Source organism: Apus apus, chromosome 3, assembly GCF_020740795.1.
Source record: "Apus apus isolate bApuApu2 chromosome 3, bApuApu2.pri.cur, whole genome shotgun sequence".
Taxonomy (NCBI): Eukaryota; Metazoa; Chordata; class Aves; order Apodiformes; family Apodidae; genus Apus; species Apus apus.
In genome coordinates this window covers 104,827,065-104,844,832 of record NC_067284.1, presented here as the reverse complement: position 1 = coordinate 104,844,832, position 17,768 = coordinate 104,827,065, and the positions used below count along the sequence as shown (strand labels likewise).

Here is a 17,768-nt window from a genome sequence, read left to right as displayed (position 1 = left end):
GGAATTGCAACTTCCAGATTAAAAACTTGATGAATTTGGCGTGTTTTTTTGGAAAATACGACAAAAAAAAAGGGAGGGAGCAGCACTGCCACAGCCAGGCAGACAGTGCTATCTAGTGGTGCCAGAAATGGCTGTGCCAAGGAGTTCCCCGAGCTGCAACAGGGATAAAACATCTCCAGAACATCTCCGGGTCGAAGGCGAGCAACCACAAGCGGTGGCAGAAAGTGTCCCCACCTCCAGAGAGGGGATCATGGGGTACAGGGGAGGTCCCTGGGAGTCAGGGGGGCATGTTTGTGACAAAGACAAGGCAGAGCCAGCAAGCTACCAGGCAACTTTTCTTTTTATTTCTTATAAAATATATTTCATATTGCTGCTGTAAAAATCAACATTTCATGGTTTTTCCTTTTTTTTTTTCTCCTTTTTTTTTCTTTAAACAATAAAAATACTTGGAAGACGGCTGAGAAAAGCTCCAACAAGACAGAAAATTCACTTGATACGGCATCGTCCTCACTGGGCCAGGGGCCCCACAGGGGCATGGCCACAGTGACAAGTGTCCCCAACCCCTTCCCTGCTCCTCTATCCCCCCTTGTGCCACCTCTACTGAGTGACAACACAGGGTCACTCTGCGCTAAACCCGCTTCCTTTGTCTTTCAGGGTCCCACCACACCCATACCAGCAGTGGGATAGGTGGAGTGTCCCAGTTGGAGAGGGGGGGGAGCAGCCTCCCGATTAATTAGTGCCCAGTTAAGAGGTTCCTATATACATACATACACACACACTCTGCGAGACAGCCAGATGGATGAAGGAAAACTCTCCAAGCTGGATTTACAGGTCGGGGTTACCCGTGGTTTGGGCTGAAGAGGAGTTTTCTTGAGACTCAGAGAGACTCAGTGTCGGGAGAAAAAGTCCAACAGCTGGGAGGTGGTTGGAAGGGAGTTAAAAAATAATAGGAAAGGGAAACAACAGGGAAAGGACAAAAAAACCCAAAACAAATCCAACTTATATACCCAAAGCCAACCAGCCCGATAGACATGGTGGAAACCTGCTGTCATTCTGGTAATAATATGAGAAGTTTTTTCTTTTTTTGAAGTGTAAAAATTCCAAAATACTCCCAGACCAGAAGGGGGAATAAAAAAAACCCACCTCACCAACCAACCCACCTTGCACCAGTTTCTCCAGTAAAAATAAAAAAAAGCAGAAGAGAGCCACGAGCATAAGGACCATTTTGTCCCAGCTCAGTCCGTACCACAAAAGCCCTCAGCAAAGAAGCTGCCGTGGCACCTCCCACCCTGCCGAAGCCCCCAGTAAAATAACATGGAGATAAAATATTCCTATGGGAGATGATCCCTTCCAGCAGCTGGGCAGTAAGTGCTATGGGCTGCAGGAGAGGAGGAGGCACCGCAGTGCCGGCCCTGATGGCTGGAAGTTTCCTGAGTGATTTTGCTGGGAGCCGAGTTGTGTCCAGCCAGCGTCGGCACGGATCTGGCTCTGCCTGAGGCTATTTGGGGCAGAAAGGGCATAAAAAGAAAGAAGGAAAAAAAATCTTCACTCTCGCCTGGGTCTCTGAGTTGTGGGGGCAAAGGCACGAGGTCTGAGGAAAGCACAGATTCACTCATTATTTTCTTTTCTTTCTGTTCTCTGCCTTGAGCCCTGTTGTTAAAAAATACCTGGAAAGTAAAAATGCAGTGAGGTGCTTTGTGGGAATTCCCACTTCCAGAGAGCCACCAGTATCCTCGGCATCACCAAAACCCTCCCTGCACCCTGAAAGGATAAACACACAGAGCTGTGGAGGTGAGGCAGGATGGATAATGCCAGCTCAGCCCTTGGAACTCTGGAGGTCAGACTGCAGCAAAGGCGCGGGGGCTTTTTTTATACTAAAAAAATACTTATTTTTGAGTAGTGCAACAACCCCACCACGCAAGTGATTGTTTCCAGGGCCATGGATGAGCAGCACCAACCTCCAATGCACTTTGGGAAGTCCTTCCAGCAGTACACTCAACCTGGGAACTTGGAAAGATGCCAGCGGGAGAGGAAAAGGCTTTTCCCGACATTTTGCTCCAGCAGGAATGGGAGCCTGAGCAAACAGATCTCAAGGGGCAAAACCTCTTCTGTTCCCTGGGATTTTGGCCCGACCTGCCCAGACCCACCTGGGGATGTAACCTTGCAAGGTCACACCCTGCCTGGGGAGTTTTGCTCCTGCTTTCCAGCTGCCAGATTTTCGATACCAGAGAGATTGGGTTGTGGGACGATACTGTTTATATGTACAAAATTACAAACAAACAACAAAAAAACACCCAAACACCTCGACAATCACCAGGATAACATCTCTATGTATCTCAACTCACTCTGCCTGCCTACGTGATCCCTTCATCAATGGGGGTCTCAGCGATCCAGGAGCAGTATCAGATTTTCCCAGTCACTTAATTCACTTTTATATGGGAAGCTGAACCTCAGCACAGGGTCCTTAAAAAGACAGATGTGGGTCGTGGCCCATGATTATCAAAAATGCAGAGGAAAAAAAAACAAAACAAGGAAATGTCTGCCAGCCCCAGCAAGGGGAGAAAAGCAACAGGACAATCTGGCTCCGTGGTCCGATACCAAGTGCAAGGCCCCGCTAGCAATGCTGGTGTAGATGGGACAAACATGACAGGAAAGCAGCAGCAACTGGAGTTGGATAAATATATATTTTAAAGGATGAAAGTCAGAAAACTAATTCCCACCAGGCTCGATGGGATTTAAAAAAAAAATACATTCTGAAGTGTTTTGCCGAATTAGGGCCAGATGGTGGTGCTAAGGGAAAGCCTTTCCCAGTCCCCCCAGCTGCCTTTACTGGCAGAATCATTAAATACTAAAATAAAATTCCTCAGCCTAGTTTTGAAGGACATGGTGAGGGCCACACGGTAGGTTTTCACAGAGCTAAGCAGACTTACAAAGCCTAAAATGAGAAGGAACATCAGGTTCTGCCTTAAAAATTCTCATAGTTTTCCTGACTGAAATGTTTTTGGTGTTTTTCTTCCTCTCAAATGCCTCCAAAAAATGATGTGCCAGAACCAAGCGGAAGCCTGCACAGGCTCGAGCTACCGGCATGGTGTGACACAGCAAAGACCACATCCATGCAGGGAGAGGAAACCCCCGAGTCCTGCCAGAGAAGAAGCTCCTGCCTTGCTTGCAGCAACCCGACAGCATTTTCTTTTTTAAAGCTATAATTGTTACCACCCCTCTCCTTACAGGATATGAGGGATTTGCACTTTCTAGGTAGTCAAAGGACACGAGAAGCCACCTCAACGTCTCAGCCCAGGCATGCTGCGACAGTCTGGGAGATTTTAGGGCTGATCTGGGAAATGCAGGAAGCTCTTTGGTCCCCAGATCACCTACAATCTCCCCCAAACCTCAAGGACGTGGCTTCCTTCCCTCCCAGCCCTGGCTTTTACTGTACAAAAGGAGATGTTCTTCAGGTTTAAAAAGAAAAAAGTTGGAAAAAGTTGTGTTTTTTTTTTTTTTTTAAAAAAAAGAGCAAACCCAGCAGATGTACAATATACAGAAGAAGGAATTTACAGGCAGCTCTGGAGGTGTCTTCTGGGGTCAACAGGAGGTACCTCCAAGGTCCCTGGTTGCAGCAGTGAGGGACTCCGGTGCTCCCCGGGCAGGAGCAGGGGAGGGACGCGGCACCGCGGTGCCGCGCTCAGTCCAGGAAGCGCTGGCAGGCTTTTTTCCACCGGCAGGCCGTGCACCACTGGTCCCGGTGCTCGATGCCATAAACCTTACGGCACTTTTTGGCTTCACCGCGGACTTTCCTGCCAAAGGGTGAAGAGAAGAAATAACGTTTACCCACTCGTTGCAGAATTTTGGGCGTGTACTGAAGGGTAAGGCTCCGTCGTGACGGTTCAGCATCATTCTGATGCTGATGGGCTCCACCTCCCGCACCCCTTCGGGCAGCAGGACCCTCACCTGGTGCCGATGGACACCCTGGGGGGTGAGGCGACGATCAGGTGGGACTTGAGCATGGGTGTCGGTGGCTGGGGTTCACTGAAGCTGAGTGACCGGCTCCGCACCTGCGGGGAATCGGGTGTCAAAAGGACACACAAGACAACCTGGTTCCCCTCTCCTGTGGCCCCCGGGTGCTGTGATGGGGCAGCAGGAGACACAGCTGCCCCCAGCCCATAAAACCAGGCTTTTAAAGTGGGGAGTGAGAAAACAGAGACAATGTCCCTATAGCTCCCAGCCCAACCCTATACTCCAAAAGGATGAAGGGGAAACGCAAACAGGACTCACCGGTGAAAGGGATGGGAGAGTCGAGGTGGCAGTGGCCCAGCTGATGCTGGTGAAGATGTGGGGGGACACTGGAATTTGGATCGAGGGCAATGCCTGCAGGGGAAAAAAGAAGTGTCAGCATTAGGCCTGGGGGATCCCTGTTCCCATGGGCATTCAGCTCCCTGAGACCAGCCTGGAGTACCCGCAAACCGTGAGCGCTGGGGGTGCAATGGAAATCCCTGTCCACCTCTTCTCCAGTGCCAGATCCTGCTGACAGGGGCATGGCCCCTTCGCAGGGGCATAGCAGCTGCTTTTGTCCTACAACTGCTTTTTGGTGCAATACCAAACCACATTTAGAATCATAGACTTGTTTGGGTTGGAAGGGACCTCAAAGACCATCTAGTCCCAACCCCGTGTGATGGGCAGGGACACCTCCCACTAGACCAGGTTGCTCCAAGCCCCATCCAACCTGGCCTCCAACACTGCCAGGGATGGGGCAGCCACAGCTGCTCTGGGCAACCTGGGCCAGTGTCTCACCACCCTCACAGCAAAGAATTTCTTCCTCAGATCTCATCTCAATCTCCCCTCTTGCAGTTTGAAACTGCTCCCCATCATCCAATCACTCTGTGCCCTTGCCTAAGGTCCCTCCCCTGCTTTCCTGTAGCCCCTCCAGGTACTGGAAGGTGCTTTAAGGTCACCCTGGAGCCTTCTCTTCTCCAGGCTGAACAACCCCAACTCTCTCAGTCCAGTCTTCAGAGCAGAGCTGCTCCAGCCCTTGGATCACCGAGGATGGTGTGTGTATGGATATATTTTTGCACCTCTTTACACAGGCTCTTTTAGATTATATTGCATCTGTTCCCTGGGCTGGGAATGATGTAAATGCAGCTTATGGATCTATATACACTGTCCTTGTGACTCCAGACCAGTGCTTGGTTCTCAAGCAGCTCTTGGGACAAGGGTCACTGGCCCAGTGTGCCCATGGGGCCACAGCTGCGGGTGCTGTGCCTCAAAAGCTGGTGCCCTGGCGAGCCGTGCAGCGGAGCCAGGCAGGATCCGGCAGCGCCGCATTCCAGCCCCGTGTTATCTGCCGGCAGCAGGGCGTGTTGCATACCAGCACCGGGTAATTGCCGGGGAGCAGAGGCCGGCAGCTCCCCCCAGCCCGGGAACGGCAGCGGCAGAAGCACGGGGGCCCTTAATCAGGCGTTAACAAAGCCAGTTGCTCAAGGGCTGAAGGGCAGCCAGGCAGGGGACAGTGCTACACCAAATTGGCTGGGTGCTGTGGAGGTGGCAATGAAACGTCCCCGCCGCAGCCCGGACTTGCAGAGCCAAGCGGATCATAACCTGCCTCTCCGCAAGCTTTCAGGAGATGATGCAGCCCCGGGACATGCCTCCAGCTCACCTGGTAGGCGTGATCAGCCTGGATGTGCCAGAAGGAGCTGGGGGCAGACTGGCTCAGGGCACTGCTGGCCAGGGCGGGCTCTAGCGCTGGTTGCTCCACCAGGAGCGCCTCCGGCTTGGCCAGGGATTGCTGGATGATGATGGGGGCGGATGCAGATGTGGGGCTGGTGGCAGCAGCCTCCGGCACCGGCTCTTCCTTCACCTGCACTTCAGTGTAGTAGAAATCCTCCTCCCGCTTCCGCTGGTCGGAGTCTGCACCATCCCTGCCAGGGAGGAAAGGGGTATGGTGATGAAAAGGTGGTCCCATTTCCATCGAAGCGAGCAGCCCTCCACTGCCCTGGGACAGAGTCACCTTGCTCTTCCAGGCAGAGCAGCTCCACTCCCAGGATCCAAAGCATCACACTGGCTGCAACTGACAACAGCCACTGCTTCCACAGCAGCACTTCACACTTCCAAGAAAGATCAATACCTCTTCCAGGGCCTTTAAAAACACTGGCACGTTGACCAGGCACCACTGAAAATCCAGTGCTCGTTTCTAATAGAGCTCATTTAGCACAGCTGCGACCGAAGCCCCGCGGTTCACCCAGCAGCAAACAGCCTCTGAAGCCTGTTTTCTTTAAATTATTTTCCCAGTGCGTTTATCTGACACTGGCTGGCAGTCCAGTGCTGCCCACTGCACCACAGCCCTTCTGTCCTCCCCTTTCCCAGAGCATTCAGGTATGCAAGGGAGGAGAAAAATCATGTGTCAGAAAGCATGGAAAAAAGCATGAGAAAACTGAGGCTGGGGTGAAAAGGGCAATGAGGCCACAGGGGGAGAGAACAGCAAAGCTGATCCCCTCACCCACAACCTTACCACTTTGTATTTTGGGGAGAATTCACAGATCAGGACAGAGCAAAGCTAACTGCTGAAGGGGTGGGTGCCACTGGGATGGCACAGGGGTGCCAGTGCCAACCCCAGCGGTGGAGCTGGAGCCAAAAACCACTGCTGCAGCAGGCCCAGCTCTCAGGCTGCCAGCACTGTGAAACACAGCTGGCTGGTGTCTTTCAGCCTCTGCCTGGGGGCTCACACGTAACCTGAACTCCTGCTGGGCTCTTGTGCCTCCCATAAAGCTCTGGGCTCCCTGAATGTGAGGACACATGCAACAGTGTCTTCAGTGACACAGACTGTTTGACTGAGAACTGCCAAGTTCAGTTGCACAGAGGCCAGTAACTCCAGTACTGGAGATATACACAGAATCCCAGACTGGTTTGGGTTGGAGAGTACCTTGAAGACCATCTAGTCCCAACCCCCTGCCATGGGCAGGGACATCTCCCACTAGACCAGCTTGCTCCAAGCCCCATTCAACCTGATCCTGAACACTACCAGAGAGGAAGCAGCCATGGCTTCTCTGGGTAACCCAGGCCAGTGTCTCACCCTCTAAACTAAATCTCTAACCTAAATGGTTTAAAACCATTACCACTTGTCTTAGTGCTACATGCCCTTACAAAGAAGTCCCTCCCCCGCTTTCTTGTAGCCCCCTTCAGGTACTGAAGGAATTGCTGTGGGAATTACAAATTGGGCAGCTCTGGTGCTCAAGCAGGGACTAAGGAGATTAAATCTTCATCTTACCCGAGGTGCTGGGTCTTGACGTGCCGCTTGATGCCAACGATGGAGCGCAGAACCTTGCCGCAGCTCGGCCACAGGCACTTGTACATCACCTTCACTGAGTTCTGGCAGAAAGACAGCCTGTGTCAACCCCTGCCTGGTGGCACTGTCCCTTTCATGGGACGTTAGCTCAGCTCGAGCCACCCCGGACAGTGCTGGGGCCCCTGCCCACAGCAGCAATACCTTTCTCTTGCGTGGAGCGGGTTCGTCAAGGAGAAAGGGGTCGGAGTCGGTCTCGAAGCCATCATCTGCCTGAGGGGAGCTCAGGGCCTCGCTGGAGTACTTGGGGCTACCAGCGGGGTGGGGGGGCGAAGGGGTGGAGATGTCACTGCCCCCACTCCAGTGCCCACTGGTGGTGCTGCTGCCACTGTCCGAGATGTCACCGCTCTCCTTCCAGGGATCGCAGGTTGCCCGTGAGGCTGCAGGGGGGACACACGACCTGCCACCATCAGCTCAGGGACAACCAAATCTGCTTCCAGGGCAGAGACCAGCCCTGAGGCTGGATAACCCACAGCAACAGTTCCCCTCTATTTATTTATTTAAAAAAACAAAACAAACCTCAGCAAGGTGAAGCCTTTGCACCTTTGCTCAGCGCCACCTGCCAATTATTGGTCATTTATCCCTTTTTTCCCGCCCCATCCTCCTTGGCATCAGCACAATCCCGTGGGCACAGCCAGCACACAGCGAGCAGCCAGCACCAGGGGCACACACATTTCCCACGGCTCCAGGCAGCTATTTTTATCCCTCTGTCTGCATTTGACTCCTCGGGAATGAAACTGCCTCTATAAAAAGGAGCAACTGGGCAGTGCTCCCTGGCCCAGGACTCCTGCACGGGGCTCCCCAGTCCCCAGGATGGCTGTGGAGAGCAGGGTCACTTCCCCTCTGCTGCTCAGGGTGTCCTGACTTGCTCGGCACTGGCACCCATGGGCTTCACGACGACCCTGGTGCTGCCCCCCGGCCAACTCCAGCCCAGCACAGTCCCTGTCCTGGCACCCGTTTGTCACCCAGCAAAGCACCTCTGCAATAAGCAAGAGCCTTGGCACTGAGATCTAAAGGGTGCAACATATTTCTCCATGTCTTCTTTTGTTTCAGATGTTGTCATTTTAACAAACATATGCAAATATTTTAAATGCACACTCACAGGGGATGCCGCTCTCGCCAGCGGGAGGGCTCTGCACCACCGGGCTGCAGGAGAGGCTCGTCAGCACCATGGCTGCCACCATCTCATCCATCTCCACTGTGGCATCAGCTTTCCTGCACCATGAGGGGAGAGAGGTGAAATGAGCAGAAGAAAAAGGAAATAAACATCCTGGGTACAACCTGAGGAGTGACCCAGCACCCAAAGGGCAGCACAACCTGCAGCAGCAGTGCAGGATACCCCCCACACCTCCCTCCATAAACTCCAAGTCTTTTTTAAGTCATTGGAAAGGATGTTTTCTCTCCATTTGGAGGAAAATAAAATTTAAAATCCCCTTAATCCTAAATTAAACCATCCTTTTGATAATCCCGCTCTGAGAAGGCAAATATAACCCCAGTGTCACCACTCTCTCCACTGGTGTAAAACCAAGTGCGAGTGCTGCCAGAGCTGCCAAAAGCCCCTCTCCCGCCTGACTAAGGTACCAGCAGCCAAAAGCACAAACCTCTTGGGTACATCAATATTGCTGGAGACAGATCTCTGCAGTGCCTCGGCAGGACCAGGACCACCAGCCGTGGGCAGGGCCGGGGGCTGGAGCGCGGCCAGCCGCACGTCCTGCACCCTCCAGCAGGTCTGCAAGCCCTGCTCTGGCAGCAGCACCTTCACCTTGTCACTCAGCGGGTTGTGCTGATCCACGAGGCCGGCGCACTCCTGCCCGTTGTAAGTGACGAGGACCTGAAAATAGCATGAGGGGCAGTTTGTCAGCATCACCCACCACCTCACTGCTCCTGGGGGATGTCCTGCCATAGCACAAACAAGACTTTGCACACCACAGGATCCCACCTTCTCCTCCTCCCACAGCAGAGGGAGCCACAGAGGGATTTAGGATGAAGGCAGAACCTGTCTGGAAGGGTCTGGACTTCAGACTGCTGTCACAGCAAGGCAAAGTGGCCAAGGTTCACCTCAACCCCACCACCAAGAGATCTGCTCTTCCCAGGCACAAGCTCCCCAACTCCAGCAATCCCAAGCTGAGGGATTTCCTGAGGTGGTATCAGTCACCTCTCTGAGTGTTGTGACTTTGGGTGGACTTTTCTCCAAGGAATTTATCTGCTTTGCTTTATTCTCACATCATCGTGCTGCAAGGACTCCCACAGCTATTACACACCCTGGCCAAGTACATAGATAAAAGGATTAAAAACCAGAGGGGGATGGGAGAGCAGAGGTTCCCTGGGTTCTGAATTCACACCTTGGCTCCTCCAGTCCCAGCTCCTTCAGGCAGGGAAGGAGATGTGCAAACCTCACCTCCTCCTTCATAGTGTCCCAGACTCCTTCTGATGGGCAGTTTTCCACCACCACCACCCATCAGCCTATTTCTGTTGACGGAAAGGTATCTGTGTCAAAAGACACTACATGTGTCTCTGGCTATTTATAGGAACAGGAACATCTCTTTATGGAAGTGCCAGGGGTGTTACAGCAAGAAGCGGATACGGGATGGACACACGCACCCATATCCTAACTGGGGAGGAGCTTGTGAGTCCATCTCAGGTGGGACCTTCGGCAGAAACAGTGGGTTGGAAAAAGCCACCCATGATGGGACCAAGGTTAAAGACATCTGTGCAAGTGCACAGAAGACCCTGACCTCGCTCTGAAAACAAGGAGCAAGGATTCCCTGTGAACCACATGGGTCATCCACCAGACCACACACCGCATGAGGAGCTGACATCTCCTTCAGCTTTGCACAGCCACCAGCATAGGTCCTGGCTGTGGCTGGAGGAGATGACACCACTATTTTTATGCCACTCCCAGCAGCAAAGCAAGAAAGTAAAATCCTGCACAGCAGAGCATGTAGGAGAAAACAGCTCTCACTGTCCTGTGGTTAATTAACATAGGGCAGGAGAAGTCAGAAAACTGAAGAGGGGCTTAATTTACACTCTGTTTCACAAGCTTTGCCCATAAAAAGTTTTACGGTTCTGCAGGTAGCAGCCAAGAAACAATCTCTGCACCAGCAGCTCCCGGGCTCCCCTCAGGCAGGGCTGCTTGGGCAGGCATCAATGGGAACCTTCCCGCTGGGATCAAGAATGAGCGCTGCTCCCTGTCCCAGGCAGCATCTCGACCAAGGCATGGCCCTCCAAAGCATCACGAACCCAAGTCAGAAGGAACACCAAGGTTTAGCAGGACTAGATGTCCATTCTAGATGAGCCATCACACCTCACTCTTCCACAGGAGCTTATTCACCACATATGTCCATGCAATCCACCCTCAACCACACAGCAAAAAGCTGCTGCAGACTGAGCTGTGAGGCCTGAGCCATGACACTCGCAGCCAGTGTGGCTGAGCTGGGGGATCCTTGACATTTGCCTTCAGATGTTGACATGGTTTATGGGGAGATAAGACAAGTTCATGGAAGAGAAGTCCACAAAGAGTCACTAAATGTATAGAACCCATCTCCCTTGGCATTAAACAGCTGGAGAATACCAGAGGGAAGCATCAGCTCTTCTTACTCTCTTCTCTAGACAGTCAATTTTTTGCTAGGTCTGGAGATATCTCCTGGAAGAGATGGATCTCTGCTTGAACTGGTATGGTCCAAACCCATCAGGCACAGCCAGGGCCAAGTGCATACTAACACCAAAACCCATTAATGGCTCTGGGTAATTACACATCCCCACTGCACCTTACGTTAGGAGAGCCTCAGGAGCTTTTGTTCCCCACTGGAGCACATCCTACCAGCCAAGGACACTGAGAGCCTCCTGACATACCTGCTGCCCAGCACAGAGCTGCTGGTGGTTGGGGCTGGGGATCCTGGGTGCCTGGCTGCCCTCCTCCACCGATGGCACGCAGGGTCCATCCTCTCGCGGCATCGTGTGGGCAGACACCCGGCTGAGGTCAGTCTGCAGGCCGGGGATCTGGGTGGCCACCAGCACCCCCTCGGCCAAGGCGCCAGGGGCAGAAACGCGGGTGCCAAGCAGGGAGCGCTTCCCCAGGCGCCTGGACAGCACACTCGCCATCTCGGACACGCTGCAGAAGAGAAAGACACGAGGATGTTACCTTCAGTGCTGGATTGGGATGTTCAACCTAAGCCTTCCCCTCACGGCCACCCTGGGAGCCAAGAAAGCAGCTCTCTGCTGCTCCAGCATCCCCATGCACTTGCTGGGTGTCTCAGCTCCCGGATACCGAAACTCCTTGGGAATACGGGGACAGCAGCATGCCTCAAATCCTCCCACCCTGCAGATCTTTACTGCCATTTCTAAACCTCTCTAGAAAAAAAACCAGGGGATCAGCCAGCCCAAAGGAAACCCAGCAGATTTTCCCAGCTGGGAAAGCCCTCGGAGCTCACGTCTCCCTCTCGAGCTGTCACCAGCACACACTCCCAAGGCCACCACCGCAGCTATTCCTGCCCGTCATGCTGAAACCTGCCGTCGGTGCTCTTCAACCTTGACCTCTAGGCTTGGGCCCATGCCCAGTGCAGTCCTGTAACTTCTATGCCCTGGCAGGGGAGGAAAGCTCTCAGGCAGCAACAGCCAGCACCCCTTGTCAGCCTACACCCCAATGCTTCCCTTTTTCAGAAACTCTTGTGCTTCTGGGAAAGGTTTCTCCATGCTTGCAGCTCATCCCCAGCACTCCCAGTTTGGCATGGGAGTCCTGGCAACAGATCAGGAGCACCCTCCTGCGCTGCTTTGTTAGAAAAGGAAGAATTTGGAGCATTTTTATAATAAACTGTTACTGTCTAACTATATTTAACCTATTTTTGCCCCCAAAATAGCTTCCTTTTCTTCTGACATAGGCTTTTCTTGTGTTGGTGTAGCTCTGCTAGCAAACCTATCCATGCCTGACTCACTTCTCTGAGGTTGTAGATTTAAGTGCTGTTTTAAAAGAAACAAGCATTTTCATGTGTCCTCAGAAGCCAAGTGACACCCATGTACGGGGACAGACAATGCACCCAGCCCTAATAAATCTGACAGATCCCACAGCACTTGCTGTCCTCCTCTGTCCCATCCTCTTCTCCAAGTCTCCTCTGCTGCAACATTTCCTCTGAGGGGTGCAATAAGTTAGGATGCACACCACGGTGACACCAAAGGGTGACTGTGCCTGGGGTTCAGGATGAGGGAGAGAAGGGACAAGGCTTAGTGCACTGCCATGTCTCAGCATGCAAAACCTTTGCCACCCTTCCTGGCCTTGTCAGTGAGCGTTACCCAGCTGGCAGGGGGCTTTGGGTGTTCATTGGGTGTTTGGGTTAGAGCATAACACGAGCTATGGACAGTCCCAAGGAGCTTGTGCAAGAGGGGATTAACCCCAAGCCACTGGGTGCCTGTGCTCAGACCCTCCCCTCCTCGCTCAGGGTCACTGCAAGAGGTGCTCAGTTCCCCAACATGAGGCGGCAGCATTTCAACAGCAGATCAGATACTTATTTTTTAACCTCTGATTTATGCGATGCTGTCTTGCACACTATCTCAGATGAGAAAAGTTTCCTGAGGAAGTGAAGGGGAGCTTGCTGCTCCTCTTGACCTTCGGCTGTCCCGGGAAGGGTTACTCCAAACCACATCCCACTTCAAAGGACACCCAAAATTTACAAGCGGTTTTATGAATAACCGTACGCATTCAGCTCCCTTCATCCTTCCCCCAAAATCCAGTGCCTCCCCCCCTCCTGAGTAGAAAATTAACAGCTATTTAGGAGTCATAAAGAGCAGAGCAGAAAGAATAGGATAGGGCGTGAAACAAATAGAGTCGTGCCAGGGAGAGGACCTCATGCCAGTTTGTTGCCGTTGCTGCCCTCCTGCCGTAGCAGGATCAAAGAGGCCGTGGTGGCTGGTTGAGCAGAACTGCTCCCCCGGCTTCCCACTCATCTTGCCCTGCCCGAGGAACACACCAGGGACTTTGCAGCACACAGGCATCACCTGGGGATGCTCCGGAGCCTGCTCTGTCTGATAATGTCATTTTTCCCCACACTGCAACGTGTTTTCTGATGAGCACAAGTGACCTGGCCAAGCGGCTCTGCTCCCAAATTTCCTCATACCCATATGGGACTTTACTTCACATCTGAAAGGAGACCAAAAAGGCTGGAGGGAGGGGACGACACAGCAGTTTGCCTCAAATCCCAAAGCAAAGCTGTGGCAAAGATGCTCCACCTCACCGGCAGGAATTAACCACCAGACGACGTTTCCTTCTGTATCACCTTAAAACCTTGCTGTCGGATATTCTGGGCACCAGGATTTGGGAACTGCTCTTCCAAGGGCTCGGGGAGTCGATAACAGTGCCGCCGGTGTCGCCAGTGAATAGAAAACGGCGCCAAATCGCCGCCGCCGGCCCGACAGTCGGCGCACGCCGGTTTCGAGGCAGCATTTGGCCAGCAGCCAGGTGCAAGGAAGGCAGTGCCAAAGGTGGGAGCTGCTTCTCATTTCCTTCGGGGTTTCGCTTCTCCTTCCCTTTCCTTCCCCCTCCCGTCCATGGGGGGAGCGGCAAGGAGGAGAGAGGCATGCTCTGCAACCAGAGAAAGGAAAACCCTCCCAACACGCCAAAAGGCGTTTCTCGGAGCCGCATCTGCTTCCAGCAGACCTTTGAACACCAGATCCCACTTCGGCGCTCAACCCACAGCCGAGGGTGACGCGCCAATGCCGAAAAATCCGCCCCGCTGTGCCCCAAAACACAAAGCAAGAAGAGGAGCAAGAGCTGGGAGGGAGTCAGCGGCGCAGGCGGAGCCGGGAGGCCACGAAGCCGCCGGGAGCCCTCCCAGCTGTTAGCAATCACGCGCCGCAGGGGTCAGAGCCGGCACAGATCCCAAATTATTTCTTGCTTCAATGCCGGGCGTGTATTCTGGACAGCGTTTTTTCCAGCTCTCGCTGGGGAAAAAAAACGTCAGCTCTTGTGCCTACCGGCATTGCCACTGCTGCCGGCAGAGCAAAGGCCGGGTGGAGGTTTTGGGAAAGCAGGCACCTCGCTCGGCAAATGAGGAATGCTTCGTTCATAGCAAGTGGGGAAGGCTGGGGGGCCGTGGCAAAGCAGGGAGGCTGCCTCAGCGCTCACCCCGGCTGCTGTCTGTCCAGGGTTTGCTGGGAGAAAGGCAGCTCCTGCACCCATCGTGCTGTGCCAACCAGGAGCACCAGCACAAATCTGCTCCCAAGAGAATGTGCAATTACAGCACACTCCTTTTTTTTTTTTTTTTTTTTTTTTAGGAATAAATGCTGGTAGGTTCCTGCAAATCCAGCCTAACTCGTGCCACAGATCACCATGCCACAGATCAGCTACACAGTCCGCAAAGTTCTTGCTATAAGAGACCCTAAATTCTGCAAGAACTGATAACAAACCCATTTTTCATCTTCTCTCCCAGCCCACAGTTTTCAAACAGCCCCTTCTCCTGCCAAAACACCTCCAATCCCTTTACAAACTGCGTTCCGGCCCCATGCCTATCTGCACATGTGACCAGGAAACAAGATCTCTGCATGGAGTAGTTTGCAAAGTTTGGGCCTTCCTTAAAAAAATAAGTAAGAAGGATCTACTGACCCCAGGACGGAGCCAAACCCACCCACGACATAACCCTCACGGACAATAATAGAGAACAACCGATTTCCCAAAGAGTTTCCTCCTAATCCCACCTCAGCGCTTGCTGCTTGGCTCCTGCCCACGGACGTGTCACTGCAGGGCTGCACTAGGAAGGGCTTCCAACCCTCACCCCACCATTTCACCTGCCGGGTGATTCCAGAGGAAAACGCTTTTTTGGGACACCCGCCTGCCTAAAAACGCGTTTTCCAGCACAGGCAGGAACGCCAGCGCGAGCAGAGAGACTTCCCCCGGCACCGCGGGCCGGTGCATGCCAGCAGCGAGGGCAGCCAGGAAGGAAAGGGCGGGAGTTTGCGGCTTTCTGGGAGCGATGCCGGCGGAGCGTGACTCAAAAGCCCTGGCACGGGCAGCAGGACGCGCGTGCAGCAGGAGACGGGGCACACACGACACCCACGACATGCGTGTGTGCACGCTCACGCGTGTGCGCGCGGGCGGGCGGGGAAGATGGCAGGGCCGGAGGCACGGGAGGAAGAGGAGGCGTGTGCCCGGGCCTGCCGCGGAGGGCGGCCCTGGGCAGGGCACGTGTGTGCGGGGCGGGCTGCGGGAGACACGCACGGGGAACGCGGGACACACACACACACACATGCACCGGGCAAGCCGGGGGGGCGGGGCATGCACTGGGAGGGAGGAGGGGAAAGCACCGGGCACAAGCCTCCGTAGGGCGGGACATGCACGGGCAGGAGCGGGGGAGACTTGGAATGGAGCGGGGGGGTGCATGCACCGGGGGAAAGGGGGGGATGTACGGGGTGGGGGGGCATGCACCGGGGGGAAGGAGGGGTGTGCGTACCGGGGAGCGGGGGGCATGCATCAGGGGCAAGGAGGGGCATGCGTATCGGGGGGGGACATGCATCGGGGGGGGGGAAGGTGGGGTGGGTGTACCGGGGGGCACGCACCGGTGGAGGCGTGCACCGGGGGAAGCGTGTAACGGGGAAGGAGGGGTGTGCATAGCGGAGGGGGCACGCACCGGGCAGTCCGGGGGCGTGGCACGCAGCGGGGGGAAGAGGGGAGTATGCACCGGGCGGGGGGCTGCGAATGCACCGGGTGTGGGGACCGTACGCAGGGCGGAGGGGAGGGGGAAAGCACACACCGGACAGACCCCGAGGGTAAGAGGGCAGGACGCGGGGGACGGGGTGCGCACACACGGCAGAAACCCGAGGGGCTGGGAAGGGGAGGGGCGGGGGGGGGGGGTGTGCAGAGCCGGCTGCTCCCCCGGGTAGGGGGGGTCGCGGGCCCGGCACGGCTCGGCACGGCGCTTACCTCCGGCGCGGCTCCCGCCTTCCCCCGCCCTCCTCCCCCGTCGCAGCTTGTTTTGAAATCCCCGTCCCCGCCGCGGCCGGCTCACGTACGCGGCGGCCCCGGGCTGGAGCCCCGCCGGGCGGGGCGGGGAGGAGCCGGGGCCGGGGGAGGCGCGGCCTGGCCGGGCGGGAACCACCGCTCCCGCGCGCGGTTCTTTTCAGTATTATTATTTTTTGTCTCCAACCCCCTACCTACACACCACCACCTTTTTATTTTTTAATTTAATTTTATTTTTTTTTTCCAGGCGATGCCCATGCGGGAGAAGGGAGGGAAGGAATCCAGGCGGGGGGGGGGGAAACATGCCCCTTGCCGCTACTCACAGCGTCCCGGGGAGTCCCGCTCCGTCCCTCGCCGCCGGCCGCGTTAAAGCTCCCGGGGCCGGGCTGGTGTAAACAACCTCCCCACATGCTCGGCCCCTTCCTGCGCATTGGCTCCGTGGCTGCCTTTAAATGCACGCCCCCGCCACCCAGCCCCGGCGCTCCCGCCGGGCCGCCAGGGCCCCGGGGCTGCTGGCGCTGCCCGCTCGCCCACGGCGGGGGAAGGCGGGCAGGGGGGCGGGCGCAGCCATCCGGCTCCCTCCCGGCTCTCCCCTGCAAGCCGGCCGGCTCCCGGAGGACAGGGAGGCCCCGCGTCCCCCTGCAGGGCTCCCCGCAGCCCCCCGGGCTCCGCTGTTTACCCAAGCCGGGGGGGGGGGGGAGGCAGCAGGCGTGGCGGCTGGCAGCGCTTCTTGCTGCTTACTGAGCTCTGCTGGTCTAAAAGACGCTTTAAAAATACGTTTTAAATGGGTATTTATTTTTTTTTTTAGCCCATCGGGGCTTTCTCGCCTCCGCACGCCCCTGCCCAAGGAGCGGGGTCTCCCCGCTGTGCTTCCACCTCCCCCGCCGGCACACAAAACACCTCGGAGGATCCGGGCGCCTTGGCCCGACACCCTCGGATTGCATTTAACAAGCCCTACCCCTCATTTGTCTTTAATTTCCAGGGGACACGACCCCCGCTCCGGTCCCTCCAGCGGCACCACCTCGCCCAAACCTCGAAGGTTTTTCTTCTGCCAGAGCAGCTTCACCAGCCTCACCCAGCCTGTTCAGCAGTAAGGGGGAATTAAATCAACCATTCCCCTGTATCAACGCAACACAGGAGTGATGCTCCTTTTGGTTTGTTCCTGGGTGTTTGTTTTTTGGGCACTGAATTCCCCCCTGAAAGCCTCAGCTTCTGGGTTCTCCATGATAAAAATTCCCACTTTGCTGTTTGTCCCTTTACAGCGTGTCATGGCAAAGCTGAGGTATAAAGTGGTCAACAGAACACCTGGGGCTTTCCTCAGGACTCCCCCCAAAACTCTTGATACATACCCCCCAGGATAAAAAGCAGCATACCCCTTCCCTCTGTCCAAAGGGCCATTTCAGGGAACCACCTTTAAAACCTTGGTCCAGGCAAGACGATTTGTCTTGTGTGTCAGCGAGTGGAGAGAAACGCTGGGCCTAGTGCCAGCTTAAA

General features: G+C 55.0%; 1 protein-coding gene across 3 annotated transcripts; it reads right to left on the bottom strand.

The window, feature by feature from the left end:
- Window positions 1-2,238: 2,238 nt before the first annotated feature.
- Window positions 2,239-16,906, bottom strand: ZNF395 (zinc finger protein 395). 3 transcript variants are annotated; one of them, XM_051615201.1, is made up of 10 exons: window positions 16,598-16,906; window positions 11,186-11,444; window positions 8,935-9,164; window positions 8,436-8,548; window positions 7,478-7,713; window positions 7,259-7,359; window positions 5,651-5,912; window positions 4,273-4,365; window positions 3,949-4,052; window positions 2,239-3,794 (listed from the first exon to the last, which is right to left on the bottom strand). In XM_051615201.1, the coding sequence occupies exons 2-10, from the start codon at window positions 11,432-11,434 to the stop codon at window positions 3,683-3,685; spliced, it is 1,500 nt and encodes a 499-aa protein (XP_051471161.1). In that variant the 5' UTR covers window positions 11,435-11,444; window positions 16,598-16,906; the 3' UTR covers window positions 2,239-3,682. The 3 variants fall into 3 exon arrangements, with proteins under 3 accessions (XP_051471161.1, XP_051471162.1, XP_051471163.1); XM_051615202.1 differs by lacking the exon at window positions 16,598-16,906 and adding an exon at window positions 16,239-16,271; XM_051615203.1 differs by lacking the exon at window positions 16,598-16,906 and adding an exon at window positions 13,600-13,653.
- Between the last annotated feature and the right edge of the window lie 862 nt (window positions 16,907-17,768).